Genomic DNA, 16,693 nt, shown 5'->3' on the forward strand with positions numbered 1-16,693 from the left:
TTTCCAGGGTTAAAAGGTCACCTTATACGCCGGAATCTATGGTAAATCCTGCACTCTTCTTGTTAAGACCAACCTTACAGAATCTGGTGTCCTCCAGATGTTTTGAACTACAATTCCCATCAGATCCAGTCAGCATGGTCAATGGCCAGGGATTATGGGATAATTTTGGTTCCTTCTTTTACTCACCCTTGTGTGTTGTGAGAGTTCACATCTCAGGGCGATGAGGCTCGCCCGCTGCTAGCGGGCACAGAGAGGAATGGTTACACGTACTTTGATTCTACCTACTTCAGCAAAGGCTAGTTATTCCTTCCTCCTGCTCAGAATGATGTAGGACACAGACTGATTCCTCTGAGCTTGCCATTAATCATCTTTCTCCCGAAGGATTGCTTCCAGCAAAACTGTGAGAAGTGGGAAGCGCCTGTCCCACTTCAGGACAAAGAGCATCCAGGAGCCTTAGCTAAAATCTGCAGTGACATTGGAAAACTTTCTGCAGTCAGGACTTCTCACTCTGCTACAAGCAATCTTTCTCTTACGGGCAGGGGGAGGCGAGAGAGAGACAGAGAGATAGACAGACAAGCTTGTTTTATAGGTAAAGTGGAAAGATATCAATCTCTGATCCAGAAAAAAATAGTTCTGGGTTACTACCACTGAACATCCCTAAGCATTAGTCTCTCCTTAACCTCCCATTTTAATGATTCTCACACCCAAAGGAAGTAAGGAAGGCCCAGGAGGGGCCACTTACTTAATTGCACAGCTCTCTGCTGTCTCTGTCTGCCCTCCACCCCTACTGAGCAAAACAAGAGTCCCCAGATGACAAGAGGGTGACAACGGAGCGTGCCCCTCTTCACTGCCAGTGTTACATAGACATTCAAACCAGGTTTATCCAACCCATCTTATATAAGTTCCCTGGGCGTTCAGAACAACACAACATCTCCCTGTTACTACAGGACGAAAGTCTCATATTCAGTCATCAGATTTTGCGTTGCCATGATAGATATTCGTTGAAGGATGGTCTATGCGACAATTCAGTCCTAAATTGAAGGCTCATATTGTTAGATCTGCACTTCTGAAGCCCCACCCACATAGCTGTTTTAACTGGTCTTTTAAAATTTTCTTATAAGTTTTGATCCATCCTTTATTTGTGCTTAATTAAGTATTCTATGTATATGCTTTAAGCTATGTTTGGTTCTTGCTCCCATTTATTTAATAATTATTCGCTTAGACTCATATTGTTATGCTATTTATTTAGATGCTTTGCTTATGCTGGTCTGTGACTGTAATAAAGTAAATTCATTCGTTCATTCAAGAGGGCGATGGAAGGGTGGTAAGTGTTAGAGGCATGCTTCTTAGTGACAGTAAGAGAAAAAGGTTTGCTCTGAAAGGGAGCAGCACCACCTGCTTAGGGGCAAATGCAGATTCAGGGAATGCTTCTGGACTACAATTCCCCAGGTCCCTAACTATTGGCCAGGCTGACTGAGGCAGAAGGAAACTGGACTCCAGCAACATCTTCAGGGCTCATGGGCTACCTTGGTGGCACAGGAATGGGGCCAAGTACGGTAAGCTAAGGAATTTGGCATGTGGGCGGGGGCCGCATTGGTGCTGGAAGGAAATGGACATGAAGCAGAAATGAAGGTTAAAAACGGCCAAGTTGGATTTGTAAAAAACATTAAACTATCACAGTATAAGCCACCACAACAGAAAAAGAGCAATAAGAAAAACAACCAGCAGAATCTAAAATCAACCAGCCAACCTGCTAACCAACCTAGAAAGCAACATCAAAGCAATTTGCAGAGGATTCCAAAGGCTGGGGAAATTAGAAGGTCTCCATTTAGACATACATAGAATGCATTATAGTAGTCTAATCCCAGGCAGGGCTGCAACGGCACAGAAGGCTAAGGTGGAAGAAGGCACTCCATGCCACACAGGCAGCCTGTGCCTCCACCGAATGCAAACTTCCAACCTCATTCAACACAGTCACCACCACTAACCTGGCAGATGAACTCCCCATCCAAGAGGACTGCCGCATTGTTTGGACTGAGCTTCAGTATTGGCTCTCAACCAATCCATTTTTACCCCCCATCAATCTTAACAGGCTGGAGGGAACTGCAAAATATTAAGAAGTAGTACACCCTTTCAGTTGGGTGGACCTAACTAGCTACAATAACATGATCAAACTAGGCTGAATTGAGGCAGACCAATAAACTATATTAATCTGGGGAAGAAGGAACTAAAGAAAATAGAGTCCGCCATGTGTCTGATTTACAGCATGTATAGTTATCTTTCCCTTACATTTGGCAGTAAAATAATAAATCCAGTGTGTGCTTGTGTTCCTTTAAGAAAAAATGTTGAAGAAAGCCATAACTGCCCTAAAGCCTTTTTTAAATCTAAAATTAATTCCTCACCTCCCCGGCCTCTTGGATTGAACTTGTTTAGATATTTAGCAACTGCCTTTCAAGTGCTCAAAGCAGTGAACAAGATATAAAAGAAAGCTATCAATACAGAACTGTAAAATTATAGAAGTACATGAGCAACAGAAAACCAACCAAAGGCCATTGTTCAGCCCGGACACTGAGATCCAGCTCTGAGGGCCTTCTGGCTGTTCCCTCAATGCAAGAAGTGAAACTACAGGGAACCAGGCAAAGGGTCTTCTCGGTAGTCGCATCTGCCCTGTGGAACACGCTCCCATCAAGGAAATAAACAGCTATCTGACTTTTAGAAGGCAGCCCTGTATTGGGAAGTTGTTAGTGTTTGCTGTCTTAAAAAGGTAAAGGTAAAGGAACCCTGACAGTTAAGTCCAATCGTGAACGACTCTGGGGTTGCGGTGCTCATCTTGCTTAAAAGGTTGAGGGAGCTGGCGTTTATCCGCTTCCGTAGACAGTTTTTCCAGGTCATGTGGCCAGCATGACTAAGCTGCTTCTGGTGAAACCAGAGCAGCGCACAGAAACCGCTTCTGGCGCAACAGAACACCGTGACAGAAACCAGAACGCCATTTTCCTTCCTGCTGCAGTGGTACCTATTTATCTACTTGCACTTTGACGTGTTTTTGAACTGCTAGGTTGGGAGGAGCTGGGACCGAGCAACGGGAGCTCACCCCGTCACGGGGATTCGAACCGCTGACCTTCCGATCGGCAAGCCCTAGGCTCAGTGGTTTAGACCACAGCGCTACCCGCATCCCTGTTTGCTGTCTTACTGTGTTTTAATTTGCTGGAAGCTGCCCAGAGTGGCTGGGGCAACCCAGTAAGATGGGCAGAATGATGATGATGATGATGATGATGATGATGATGATGATAATGGATGCAGCCCCTTCTAAACCCAAGCAAGAAATATTTTTTTTTTCATTTTAACAGGCAGAAGACTTCGAAATTCAGCAGCCACTGCCATATAGGTCCCTTACTTTTTGCAAGGGAAGGAGAGTAAACAATGACATCTAACCAGAACACCTTGGCACCTGCAATTTGAAGAGCCCATACTCATTCAAATCATAACTTGACCACAGGTGCACAAAACCTCAGACCTGTGAACTGGATGTGTGTTGAACATTCACAAGACCTCTGGTGAACTAAGCCTAGGTTGACCAAAGGACAGTGGGAATGTGATTAGAGCCACAGATTTTAGTGGTCAGTAGGGATAAACAAGAACTCTCTGATGAGACTACTCATTTTTAATTAATTAAATCACATCTCAAATACCTGTTACTTGCACCTCCCATTGCCCAAGTCACTGTTTTCCTCATTTGAGAGTATCAACCACCTATTTGGAAACCGAGGCAATAAGGCTCAAACTTCAGGTTCTCCAGATTACTTCCCACCTTAGTTTTAGTGGGTTCTCAAACATTTAGTCTGAGAACTACAGTTAACCCCAAGAACTGGTGGTGTGTGGTTTTTCAGTGCAAGTGTCCCCCAGATAAAGCCATGCCTCTGCTTCATGAGGTACAGGGTTCACTTTGTGTACTCTAGTGTGTGCCTGCTAAAGTAACACTTTCAAAAGGGAAAAAAAATTCCCCCTGAATGCTGGTGCCAGTTTGCTCTGCTTTGAGCCTCTGGGACCTCACATTCCACTATTCAGCTACAGTCCATCCGCCAAAGAGAGAAACTAGGTAAGTGAAGCAAGTGTGTGGAGACTCCTAGCAGCAGTGACACTCACCACATAAGAGAAACAGACACACACAGGAGAAATATGCTTATCCAAATAAAAGTGTTTAGACTGAGACAACAGGTGCTTCAAACCAGAGCGGTACGAAGAAATGATGCCAGATTTATTCCCATGCTCTGCAGCTGCTCATAGATGTAAAGCAAGAGCATTGTCATTCCGCACATGCACACCCAAACATACCACCCGCACAGAGAGGGAGAAACAACAACTCAAAAAGGTTCTTTTGCAAACTATATAAAACTCACTGATGGCTGGGAAGGCGCAGAGTTCACGTGCCCTTAGGTGAAAGAGCACAGACAGTGACAACACAGAAAGGGGAGAACTGTGAAAAGAAGGAAAACCAAGAAGGAAGAGGCAAAGAGGGAGAAGGAGAAGAAAAAGAAAGCTCTTGCAGGGCCAAAAACACGGTAAGAGTAGTAAGTAATTTACAAATTGCTTGCTGAGTTGAGAGATGATCCATTCATATGTTTTTGATATACAGCTCCTACAATGAAAGTCAACGGAGGTTCAACTATCAGGAGCAAGTGGGTTTTCTGCCCTTATCTTTTGTTTGCACTCCAGAGGGGTGTTGCACAGGCAAGGCTGGGAAACGCAGATCCCTCCCTGACAATGGAAAGGGGAGGGACCTGGTACAAAAGCTACCATGAGGATGTGCCTGAAAAGGAACCGATGCAGCTAATATTCACTTCTGCACGGTCTCTTCGCCACATGCCCTGGTCAGCCCTTTATACAGATGAGAATGTTTCGTTGACCTCCTGAACAAGTGATTGGCATTCTCCATCTCCGCCTAGGAGGGACAGGAGCAGAATCAACACTTCTGTGTGAGTACAAAAATATGCTGACATTACGATATACATATTTTACTTCTAGGGACACTGAAAGGTCTGCGTGTTTTAGCAGCATGTAAAACGTGAGCTTTGTGGATCCTTTCATTTCTCAGTGAAGTGGGGTTTTGGTTTGTTTTTTAAAGGGAGGAGGGAGGAGGGTGGGGAGAGTCAAGATGGGATACAACCCAGACATTTTTACGTACAGGCTTCTTGTCTGCACATCTTCTAAGCTTTGTGGCCAAACTGATCGGAGCTGATGTCCTCAGGAGTCTTGTGGTTTCCCTCTTTAATATATAAAGCATGCTTTGCTTTAAGTCAAGATTGTGGCTCAAGCTTGTGAAGTTGGGCTGGCAGTTATTATGATTCAGCAAAGTGTAGCCCTCTCTGTGATGCAACTGCAGAGGTAACTGCACACAATCCAGCCGAAATGCAAACACCGTAGTCTTTATTTGGAAAGAACTTTGGAATGCCAGAACCATTTGGGTAACAAAAGTTCTGGAATGCTCATCTGTATCTGGCTGCTTACAGAGTGCAAGAAGAATTTTGACGACACCATCTCACTCCCTTCTGTGCTCATCAGTAGAAATGCATTCAGTGAAAACTGGGGGAAGAGTGGGAGATGTACTTTTTAAACCTTCTGGGCCGAGGTCTTTTAACTACCAATAGTTTTTCTAAGACTGAACATAGTTCTATTTATGAAAGGAGCAGGTTGCAGATGGCCAGTTGTATGCATGGACTTATTCAGGTTCCCTGAAACAATTGTATTTCTGCGATTTTAGTTTTCTAGAACTTAGAAGCTTGCTTTTTTACTTTCCGCAACATAGCAACAAGATGGTTCAGCTAAAAAAACAGTTTCGCTGCTTTACCAAGGGTTAGGAAGAAGAGCGTTGTTTCCTTATAATCAGGGTAGTACACCTCTGAGCCCACAGGCCAGTTTCCCCAAACCACCCTATTTAGGTCACTGGTCTCTCTGCTGCTCGCGTGTGACTGGCAGGGATGTCGGGGCTCACTCAGCTGGGGCAGGGGAGCCCTCCCACTACCCGGCTGAGTCTTGCAAAAGAGCCCCAGGTCCCTGCTGATCATGTGGGGCTTGCTCAGCTGGGGGCAGGAGACCCACAAGGCACTGGGGTGAAAGCGCCTCAGCTGCCGTGGTGAGAGCTGAGTCAGTTTCACCCCAAGCTCACCGACTGATGTTTGGTTGGTGATACATTGCAATGTTGAAAACCCAACATAGCCCAATCCTAAGTCAAATAGAAATGAATAATTTCTCAGGAGGTACAGAAAAATTAATCTAAATGGGACAATAAAGACATCAAGTTGGAGATCCAGCAGATATTTATTAATACTCCTTTATTTATACTCCTGGAAAGTGTGTATAAAATTTCATGTGACAAGACAAAGGAAAATCATTTCGAAATGCGAGCCATTTCAAAAGAAAAAGAAATACCCTCTCAAATGTGGTCTCTACCTTTTCCACACACAAAATTGATGAAATGTCAAATTGTAGCTCCTGATTAATTATTTTACAGACTTAGCTTCCTTCTGGAAATGCAGTATACAGACCTCAGGAGGTGGTGGACTCTCCTTCTTGGAGGTTTTTAAGCAGAGGTTGGGTGGCCACCTGTCCTGGATGCTTGAGCTGAGATTCCTGCATTGCAGGGGGTTGGACTAGATGAGCCTTGGGGGTCCCCTTCCAACTACAATTCCATGATTCTATGACTAAGGGCTAAGTAAACATTAAAGCAAGGATGGATCCTTGTGTTTCCAGCATGTGTTGGTGGAAAGGCATCTGTGTTTGGAGAAGCGGGGAGGTGACAATCTGGCTAACAAGACACCAGGGAGAAAATTTTAAACTGCATTTTCAGCCACCCCAAATTCCTTCTATCGTCACACAAGAGATGCAGTTGATATGCAGTGGAGACAGAAGGACTTGGTGTGCTGCAGCATATGAAGTGGCTTTAGATAAGACCACTTTCCATGGCACTCAGGCTCCATAGAGTCATTCCCTCCCAGTCCTGCAGTGCTTGGTCATATTGGGCAGGAAGAACAACCACAGTCACTGTCACTGCTTTGAGATTTCCAGCTCACACTTGTCAAGGAAGATACAAAATGAAATCCCAAGGGACCCTGGAAGCTCTCTTCCATCAGGTCAGACTACACTATTATTGTCTTCTCTGACTAGCAGCAGCTCTTTGCAGAGCTGGACAAAAATCTGCCCCATCATCAACTATCTGGTCCTTTTGAAACTGGGAGATACAGGGATCGAACCTAGAATTGTGTGCAAAGCACATGATGCACCACTGAGCTACAATCCCTGCTTGACAAACCATCCTGGGATAAATATTGGGAGGAAATGTGTGTAAATTCCTGATTTTTAAATATAAACACCCCCCCACTTGGAGACAATGACAGTCTTAAGACCTTTCAAGGCATCCAAGATTGATCCTTAAGAGGATGAACTTTGCCAAGCATGACACATCAAGACCCGTTCAAATTCAGATCTGAAATTTGCAGTTAGGATAGCAAATTCAGACCATTCCAAAGAAGTGGAAACTCCATTCCTTTTATCTCTTTTCCATGACTCTGCCACAAACGTCACAAGGCATGCATTTGGAGGTCACATGGCTCACCACGCAGGGCAGAACACTGCTGTGCTCCTGCTGGCTCACACTGGGAGGAAACAAACAATGATTCCTAGGCTTAGCATTACAGCACATCCAAACCCGGGGTTTCACACCCAACAAACCAAGATTGGTAGCCAAAGCCCCCCCCCCCCCCCAAGCGGCAGTCTGTAACAGAAGAAGAAACAAACAAACCACGTCCCTGGGTTCAGATACAACACAATGCCAGAGACTGTAGTTTGCTTCCACTGGGGGGCGGGGGGGCTCAACCACTTTGCTGAAGCCTCCCCCAAAGTAGATCAACAACTTTTGATCTTCCTCCCCCAGAAAAGCTCAACAATTTTGGTCTATCCAATGGGTAGATCACTGCCAGTGTTTTTATAGTGGGAGTAGATCATAGTCTCTGGGAAGTTGGACATCCCTGCTTTAAGCAATTAACAATGATTTAGTGTGATTTGCAAACTTGGCTAGCACAGTCTAAAGGGTGCTTCAGATACCAGAAGAGTGAACCAGAATTCCAGAAAATGACCCAAGATTATTATTATTTTAAATGAAGCCCACTATTACTGGCCCCAGTAGACCCAACTCCATTAAGACGCATAGATTACCATACCTTTGCACCATAGTGGTGACCTTGGCTTCAGGCATCTCACCTAATGCTGCAGAAAGATTCCATTAGTCATAGGATACATCCACCATCTATTGAACTAAAGTGGAACACTTTTGAAGCCCATTGTGCCGCTGCGAAGTTGTGCTGCCCTTTTCATTTAATAGATGAGTAGATTTCCAGAGATAAACAAAGCTCCATTCACATCTGGAAGCACAGCAGAAAATGTCATTAGGAAAGCAGACATTGTGCATCTTTTCAATGAAAAGTGCCCCTGGACGTTAGGGGAGTACAGCAAGTATTTCAGTCTTATTTAATCTCCCTAAAACCTGGATAGAAAACTTGAAGTCAATTTCCAGCACAGCCACGTGTACTCTTCACCCTGGAGAAAATAATGTTTTACAGAGGTTCTTGACCAATTCTGTCCCCAAATACTGGTATTTCAATATTTAATTTTAAAAGAATTTCCAGATAAAGCTCTCACAGTTGGAAGATTTAGACTAAGAGAGAAGGGAGGGGTAGGTTTTAAAAGTGGGGAAGTAGGAGCCATTATAGTAACCGTTCTCATCCATTCCAGAAGCCTTGCCTCCTCCGCAAGAAAGTGCCCTCTCCATGCTGTCCACAGAGACCTAACCCTCACATCCCAACCAAGCCTAACAGCTCTTCAAGCATCGCTCCCCAGCTCTTCAGTTCTCTGCTCCTGGTTAAGCTGTCGGAAAGCAGAGCATCCAAATCCAGCAGCCTCCAAACCCTTCAACAGCCACCTTCGGGCACAGACCCACTACTAGGCAGCTGTCAGAGAGAGACATTTCTTGCCAGAAGGGAGAAAAGCATTTCACAGTGATACCCCTGAAGTGGCAGAAGGGTGCTTAGATGTCTTCCATTACAGAGCCCATGTTATAGATACCATTCATATCCAAACAGAACTAGGAAAAATACATCCCAGGATTAATCTAGAAGGTATAGGAGGAAATAGACCTGGAAAACCATTTTTTAAAAATAAAATAAAAAGCTCAGATTAAAGCTTGCGTTGTCATATAGTTCAGACATTTCAGTGCTGTTTTATCATTGCATTTCAATTTAGGTGGGGAGGGGTTATCTAAACAATAAAAGGTTGAAAGCAAATGGGAAGAAAACCAACAAATTTCATCAGATGTGACCACACACTCAACCACCTGATGCCATCTATTAGAAACTACACTAGGATAATTAGATACAACACACACACGGGGGGGGGGGGGCTGGGAAACCGGTAAAGAGAGGTGCCTTGGAACCAAACAAAAAGTAACAGTGATAACCCAAACAGTTGAACATTAGTTGTAAGGGTGGGTGTTATCTCCAACCTTTTCATTCCAATAACAGATTGAAAGGACTCATTCTGAGAACATGTTCTCTTGCTGGTTTGACTTCTTTTGTGTCGTTTTAATGCACTGGCCATATTTTATCTAGCCAGTTTTTCAAATGGGGTGGGGGGTGGGAATCGCCTCAGTCTTTCAGTATTGAGCAATGTAAATCCTGGCTGTCACTAGAAGAGTTGCAATTGCTTCAAGGCGCAGCAGCACAGCTTCAATGGCCTTGACTTCTCCTGCTCCTGCCACCTCCACTGCCTCACGCTCGGCTCTGGGCTTGGCCTCCTTGGGAGCTCTTTGGACTCCCAAAAAAATACTGGGGGCCCCAAAAGGGCTCAACCCCAAGGAGATGGTGCCCCTGTACCACTGACAGATTGTCTTGGAAGAAATATGTTTTCAGACTCATCAAAGATCTAGGAATGTTATTAGACATCCAAGCTCATTCCCCTTGCTGGATATTAGAACTTTGTTTTATCAAGTCTGTCTCCCATTTCGTCTTATATGTGGGCTGTGTATAAGTAAATTTAACTTCAGAAAGAATTGTGTAAACATTAGTTATTAATTTTGTTGGGTTTGTTTTCAGTCAGTTTCAAATGCTGCTCATCTACAGTCTTCCATATTTGTTTATTAGTTGTTCTGCTACATGTCTGAGCTAGAAAATCTTTGACTGAGAATTTAAACATAGCAATTTCTACATGGCAAGCAGTGTTTGAAATCAGACAGGCATATTTTGCACCTGGCTATCGGCCACCTGCAACCAAGTGAAGACGTCTGGGCGCCAGGATGACGCCTGACATCTCTGCCATCTGGAGTGTTTCAAGATGAAGTGCCATCTTGAATGTTTTCACATACCAATACCACATCCTGTAGGAATAGGCCTATATATCTATATCTTCTTAACCTAGCTCAAAGTTGTCATCTGAACTAGCCAGATGTTTAACTGATAATCAATCACAAACAGCCCATCATTTGAAAAATAAGACTTTAGAGCTACAAAAATGGCAACTAGACCTTCTGTTTTGGTGACTGCAAGATTCGTTTAAGGTGTGCTCTATATATGACTTTCTAACAGTGTTAGGCATGCTCCGCCGATGCATACAGGGATCGGAAAAAGAACTCCTGAGCAAAACAAGGATTGCCTGTATTTATAAATTTGAGGACAACTGTCATTGAATGTCCAGTAACTGAATTTACTTTGGCTCCTTTCAGACAGCAAGCATCAGTTTTCCAATACAGTATATCAATGACCTAAAACAAACTTTGAGGTTTTGTGTTTCTACCTTAACAGCATTTGTTTCCATTTTTAAACAGGCCACTGTTCTCTGACAATCAAATTCAGGGAACTATGGTTTCTCTAAATGGTAACTGAGAATAAGACAGGTGCTGAACTTATAGTTTGATGCTGGCATGTTCTCTCACCACCCATTGTTCCCAGGGTTCAGATGACACGGGGATTGTGCCTTGCAGAGAGATCTGAATTGTCAATAAACTGGTTGAGTATAAGCCCTGCACAGTCTGACAATCAGCTGGAATTGGCTGCACTAGAATGTTCCCAGTGAAGCCAAGGGGGCTGGACAAAGTGATGGCCTCCGAGTGCTTCCTCCAGCACTTTGGACATAAACTGCTTCCCCTTGAAAGGAAAAAAAAGTTTCATTTTTCAATCAAGCAGTTTGTAGTCAAAGCACTTCCTTCAGCACTTTCAATGCAAGCTGCTTTTCGTAGAAAGAAAAAGATAACCTGTACACAGGAGTACAAATCTAGATCTGAATTACTACAGATAGGGGATCTGAACACAAAATTTGAAAACTGCACAAAGGCCTGTCCAAAGGCAATAATTAATACTCCTATTTTATAGGCCTGGAAGACTGAAGCTGAAAGATAAATGATTATCACAACACCAGCCCAGGGCAATTAACATCCTTTTCCCACTCAAACCTGTTGACTATTGGGAGCAAGAAAACTTTACCAATATGCAGCAAGTCACCCAGAGATCTGCAGTTAGATCCCAATTTGCTCTTCTATATTACAAGCAGACAAAAGGTGTTAAAGCAACACATGTGAAAAATGAAAGCATTCTTACTGTGACATTTGGAGTTCCTCATGTGCAACTTGGAACTGTAAGCTGGTATATTCTACCAAAAGACTGCCTGACATACAAAAGCACTACAGGATTCAAGTCACACACAGCCTATAAATTACCCATGTTTGCCTTCACAGAGTCACACACATATCAACTACTTTTAAAGACCAGTGACATGATGCTACTCTGGAAAAATTTCCAAAGCTGTATACAGTGAAATTTTTGAGTTATGACCAGGCTTAAGCGTTCTCCCCACTGGCACAACGGGGACGTCAAATCCAGTAATAGGAAGCAAAAGCTTTGCATTAAAAACCACTCTCCTCAAAATAAAATTTGATGGAACCTAGAGATAGCATCTGCCATTAATACTATCGGCATACTTCCAGAAAGGATGCATTTAATCTGTATGAATTTGTAGCTCGAAATGTATATTTTAAATACCACCTGCATAATAACACAAGGTCACCCTATTAATATGAAGTGCAGCAATCTTCTCCCAGATGCAAGGTGCTCTGCCGTTTAGTTCCTGATGACAAATATTCCTGAAGTTTTAAGACTGTGCATTTCCAAAAAGCTACAGTTACTTCATCCTGGAATCCCATATGGTACAGCATTTGCTAGCCTGGACCAAGTAATCAATCAAATGTGGTATTCATCTTTTGCCTTGTGCTTTGGACAATCATAGTTGCTTAAACTGGAGATGCAATCCTCCTCTGCTGGCCTTAGGGTTTAGCTTACGCCCTGAAAAAGGAGGTCTTGCTGCCCTTGTCATGCAATATAGCGAGGGTGGACTGGCACATTACATGCCTGCGTCAGTGCTAATGGCTGTCAGTCAGAAGGGGGAGAGGGAGAAAGATGACAAAACAGAGACACAGGACTCAGCTATACAGCTGCAAATAAAACGTTTTAAGTGTGCTGTAAAGTGTAATATACAAACGTGACACTAGATGGCAATGGTGTACTATGGCAAATTCAATATGTTTTTCAAAACATTTTTTTAAAAAAAGCATTTTCACAGCGTTTTTTATGTGTGTGTAGATTCCACCACAGTTTGCTTTCAGAGTGGCAACTGGAAAGGATGGAATGATAAAGCCTAGCTCCTCCTGCTTCTCCGTCTGATCTGTGGGATAGCCATCACTAGCTCCCAGCAGGTTTCCAGTAGAAACCCAGACCACACAGGCTCCTTCCTTCCCAGGCCCTCCATCAGCAATTCCTGTTTTTAAAATCGAATTTATTAATTTTTCACAAAGAAAACAAGACTAACATACACCATAAAGTACTTTATCAATTGACTACCCGTCCTCCCCTTCCATTGTTTCCATATTTACCCTTAAATGCTGCATATTCCGCCTATACTATTCAATACATTCAATTTAACCTATTTATCTTAATTCACGCAGTTGCTCATATTTCATTCAAATGCTTGCATTTTCATCTCACTATAGTAGTTTTTGTAATAAACAATAAAAAGTTTCCAGTCCTCAAGGAATTTTTCATCATTTTGATCTGTAATCTTTGCTGTTAATCTTGCCAGTTCCACATACAGCACCATCATTTTCAAAAGCCATTCTTCCTTTGTTGGAACCTCTCCTTCTTTCAATCTATGGCCGTACAGTACTCATAACTGCTGTCGTTAGATACATAAATAAGTTAACCAACTCTTTTGGTACATCATTATCTATAAAGTCTAAAATAAACGCTTTGGGTTTCTTGGGAATCATCAATTTAAACATAGTTTTAATCCCATTATATATCATTTCCCAACAGTCCTTAGCTTTTTTGCAAGTCCACCACATATGAAAAAATGTTCCTTCTGTCATTTTGCTGTTCCAACACATACCTGACTTAGTTTTATACATTTTGGCTAGCTTATTTGGTGTTAAATAGTTTCTTAAATAGTTCATTAACCTGGCAATACTGAAGCCAATTTTGTATCCAGTCCTTAACATCCTCTAAGCTTCAAAGAGGAATTCACATAAATCAATACATCTCTATAGGTTTCCCATTTCATTTCCATATTTCTTTTCATTTGTGAACTTGCTTCAATAGGGGATAACCACAAAGGTGTTATTTCAAGCAAATTCTTATATCTCATCTATACACCATACAAACCTTTCCTTACAACATGATTCAGAAACCATTTGTGGACTTTTGTTTTATCATACTATAAATATGCGAGACATCCAAATCTTCTGCCACATCCTTTATCCTTCCAGATCAAATAGTCTAGCATATGGCAATGAATTCCATTCTTTTAATCAACACAAAGGATGCTTCAAAATATAGTCTTAAATCTGGCAGTGTAAATGCACCTCTTTCTTTAATATCTGCTAATATTTTATACTTAATTCTGGGCTTCTTCCCTTGCCAGATAAACCTTGAGAGATACTTTTGCCATTGTTTGATGCATCCTGTATTGCTTATTATCGGAATTGTCTGAAACAGAAACAACATTTTAGGCAAAACTTTCATATCAATTGCAGATTCAGGTAGGTAGCCGTGTTGGTCTGACGTAATTGAAATATATTAAAAAATTGTCCAGTAGCACCTTAGAGACCAACTAAGTTTGTTCTGGGTATCAGCTTTCGTGTGCATGCACACTTCTTCAGATACTAATTGCAGAGAGTCTTCCTAGCAGTGAGAGTTTCATTCTTCCCCATCTTTCAAAATCTTTTTTTACTTTAACATTATCAAATGCAGAGAGACCAATTCCACCTGCCTCCTCATCGCCAGGGAAAGTCAACATGTGCAATTTTAACATGTACTGGAACATTCGCTTTTTCAGAGCATGTGTTCCTGCACTACTTTCTGACTAAAACATAACCTGAGATAAAAAGTTACACAGTTAATACCACTAGACATAGGCAGCAACAGCAGTTAAAAACGAAAATCAAAAATCAATCAACAAAACAGCAGTCAGTTAAAGCTACCTAACATGTGTCCTAAATGCCAGCAGACATAAATGTGTTAAGAGACAGCTTTCCAGTCTTAGGGCAACACCACCAAAAAGATCCTTTGTCTAGATATCAGCAATCTTATCTCTGAAGGGGAAGGAAACAGTTCTGAAGCAGTAAAGAACAAGAAGGTTCAAAGCTGCCCAGAGTGGCTGGGGCAACCCAGTCAGATGGGCGGAATACAAATAATAAAATTATTATTATTATTATTGGCAAGGTACACAGTTGCAATGGGATGGAGTAATGCTGGACAAAAATCATGTGCACAGTATACTCAAATGATACCCAGGTCCCTACTATTGTCTAAGGATGCAGAAGTTCAATTCTGTTTGCATTCAAAGGCAAACATACATAATTCACTCATTTTGAAACAGTACACAAACTGAAATAGTCATCCTTCAAGATTCACACGACTCCAAATTTCACAATGCAATTTTCCAGCCAAGTCGTGTGCACAAAAATGCATATACAGTACCATGTTAAAATAAATGCATACAATAGTGGAAACAACATACAAAAACCCAAGATAGGAGGGGGAGCTGGGGCTTCACTCCCTCGGAAGGAGCATGTCCTTAGCCTGGAAGTATTCCTGGATCCACTATGGTCACTTGAGGCTTACTTTGGAAACTTCAGCTGGTGCAGCATTGGGAAGTGATCCTGGCCCGACTGCACTTGCTGCCAAGTAGTTTCTGGACCCAATTCAAAGTGCTGGCTTAGCTATAAATCCTTAAATACCTCAAGGACTGCCTCTCCCCATATGAACTGACTCAGACCCTGCAATCATCTTCCGAATGCCTTCCTCCATGAGAGGGCGGCAACACAGAACAAGCCTTTTCTGTGGTGGCTCCCCATTTGTAGAATGCTCTCCCCAGGGAGGCTTGCCGGGAACCTTCATTGCGTATCTTTAGGTGTCAGGTGAAAACGTTCCTCTTCAACCAAGCCTTTGACTGAGTAAACAATCTATAGCCTTTTAAATGTGTTTGGGGGGAAATGTATTGGTTCTTTTGTTATTATGTTATGTATTTTATGTTTTCATTTTGTGTTTTTATCTTGTAAACTGCCCTGTGATCTTTAGATTAAGGGAGGTACATGAATTTAATAAATAATAATAATGTTTTGCCCCAAAAAATGTGTACTAGGCAGAATTGAAAACAAAATGTATATATTAAGAGAAATTTCCTTTAGAATGCTGGAACTTAGCAAGTATATACAATAATACAATTTTGTCTACCTAATGATCTAGACTCATTAAGAGTATTTTCACAGCTAAAATACACATCTAAGACTTAAAACGTTCTCTTCTGCTAAAAAGAGTTTCACTACCAAATTTCCTTGAATTGTGTTTTGAAAGTCCAGTGCTTTACTGTTTTTCAGTACAGGACTAAATATTAAGAGAGAACAATTGATTTGTAGCAATGCCTGAGCATATGGAATAAATAGGCTTTAATAATTGGGGCATGATGAAGTTTCACAACTTAAGTTGTGAAAACCTGATCTTGCTGAAATTAGCAAAGCCTAACTGGAGTTAATAGACTCATTAGTTATTTGGGTAATGTATGAAGAGAAGCAATAAAGCCAGAGGTAATAATAGTTTTTGAAAGCACAGAAATTAAAGGGCTCTGTGCAAACTAAATCAATATTCTGAAGCAAGGACAGAGTCACTACTCACACAAGAGGTAAAAATATATCAGAAGCGTTTTAAGAATCTTCTCCTGATTGTTTCAGGAGTCATAGAATCATAGAGGTGGAAGAGACCACAAGGGCCATCGAGTCCAACCCCCTGCCAAGCAGGAAACACGATCAGAGCACTCCTGACATATGGTTGTCAAGCCTCTGCTTAAAGACCTCCAAAGAAGGAGACTCCACCACACTCCTTGGCAGCAAATTCCACTGTCGAACAGCTCTGACTGTCAGGAAGTTCTTCCTAATGTTTAGGTGGAACCTTCTTTCATAGAATCATAGAGTTGGAAGAGACCACAAGGGCCATCGAGTCCAACCCCCTGCCAAGCAGGAAACACCATCAGGGCACTCCTGACATATGGTTGTCAAGCCTCTGCTTAAAGACCTCCAAAGAAGGAGACTCCACCACACTCCTTGGCAGCA

At 42.3% G+C, this 16,693-nt stretch overlaps 2 protein-coding genes across 7 annotated transcripts in view; one reads left to right on the top strand and one right to left on the bottom strand.

Moving 5' to 3' along the window:
- TSPAN3 (tetraspanin 3) overlaps positions 1-16,693 on the top strand; it is a 939,276-nt gene that overhangs the window by 490,425 nt on the left and 432,158 nt on the right. The window lies entirely within an intron of this gene.
- Positions 1-16,693, bottom strand: part of TMEM266 (transmembrane protein 266) — a 94,118-nt gene that overhangs the window by 56,347 nt on the left and 21,078 nt on the right. The window contains exon 2 of one of the 6 annotated variants that reach the window (XM_083698316.1): positions 8,214-8,414. In XM_083698316.1, coding sequence (XP_083554442.1) covers positions 8,214-8,248 — 35 coding nt within the window. In that variant the 5' untranslated portion in view covers positions 8,249-8,414. Of the gene's footprint in view, positions 1-8,213; positions 8,746-16,693 lie in introns of those variants that run through there. The other 5 variants (XM_083698321.1, XM_083698318.1, XM_083698317.1 and 2 more) reach the window with 5 other exon arrangements.

The sequence above is a fragment of the Podarcis gaigeae genome (genome assembly GCF_964106915.1).
Source record: "Podarcis gaigeae genome assembly, chromosome: 9".
Lineage (NCBI taxonomy): Eukaryota > Metazoa > Chordata > Lepidosauria > Squamata > Lacertidae > Podarcis > Podarcis gaigeae.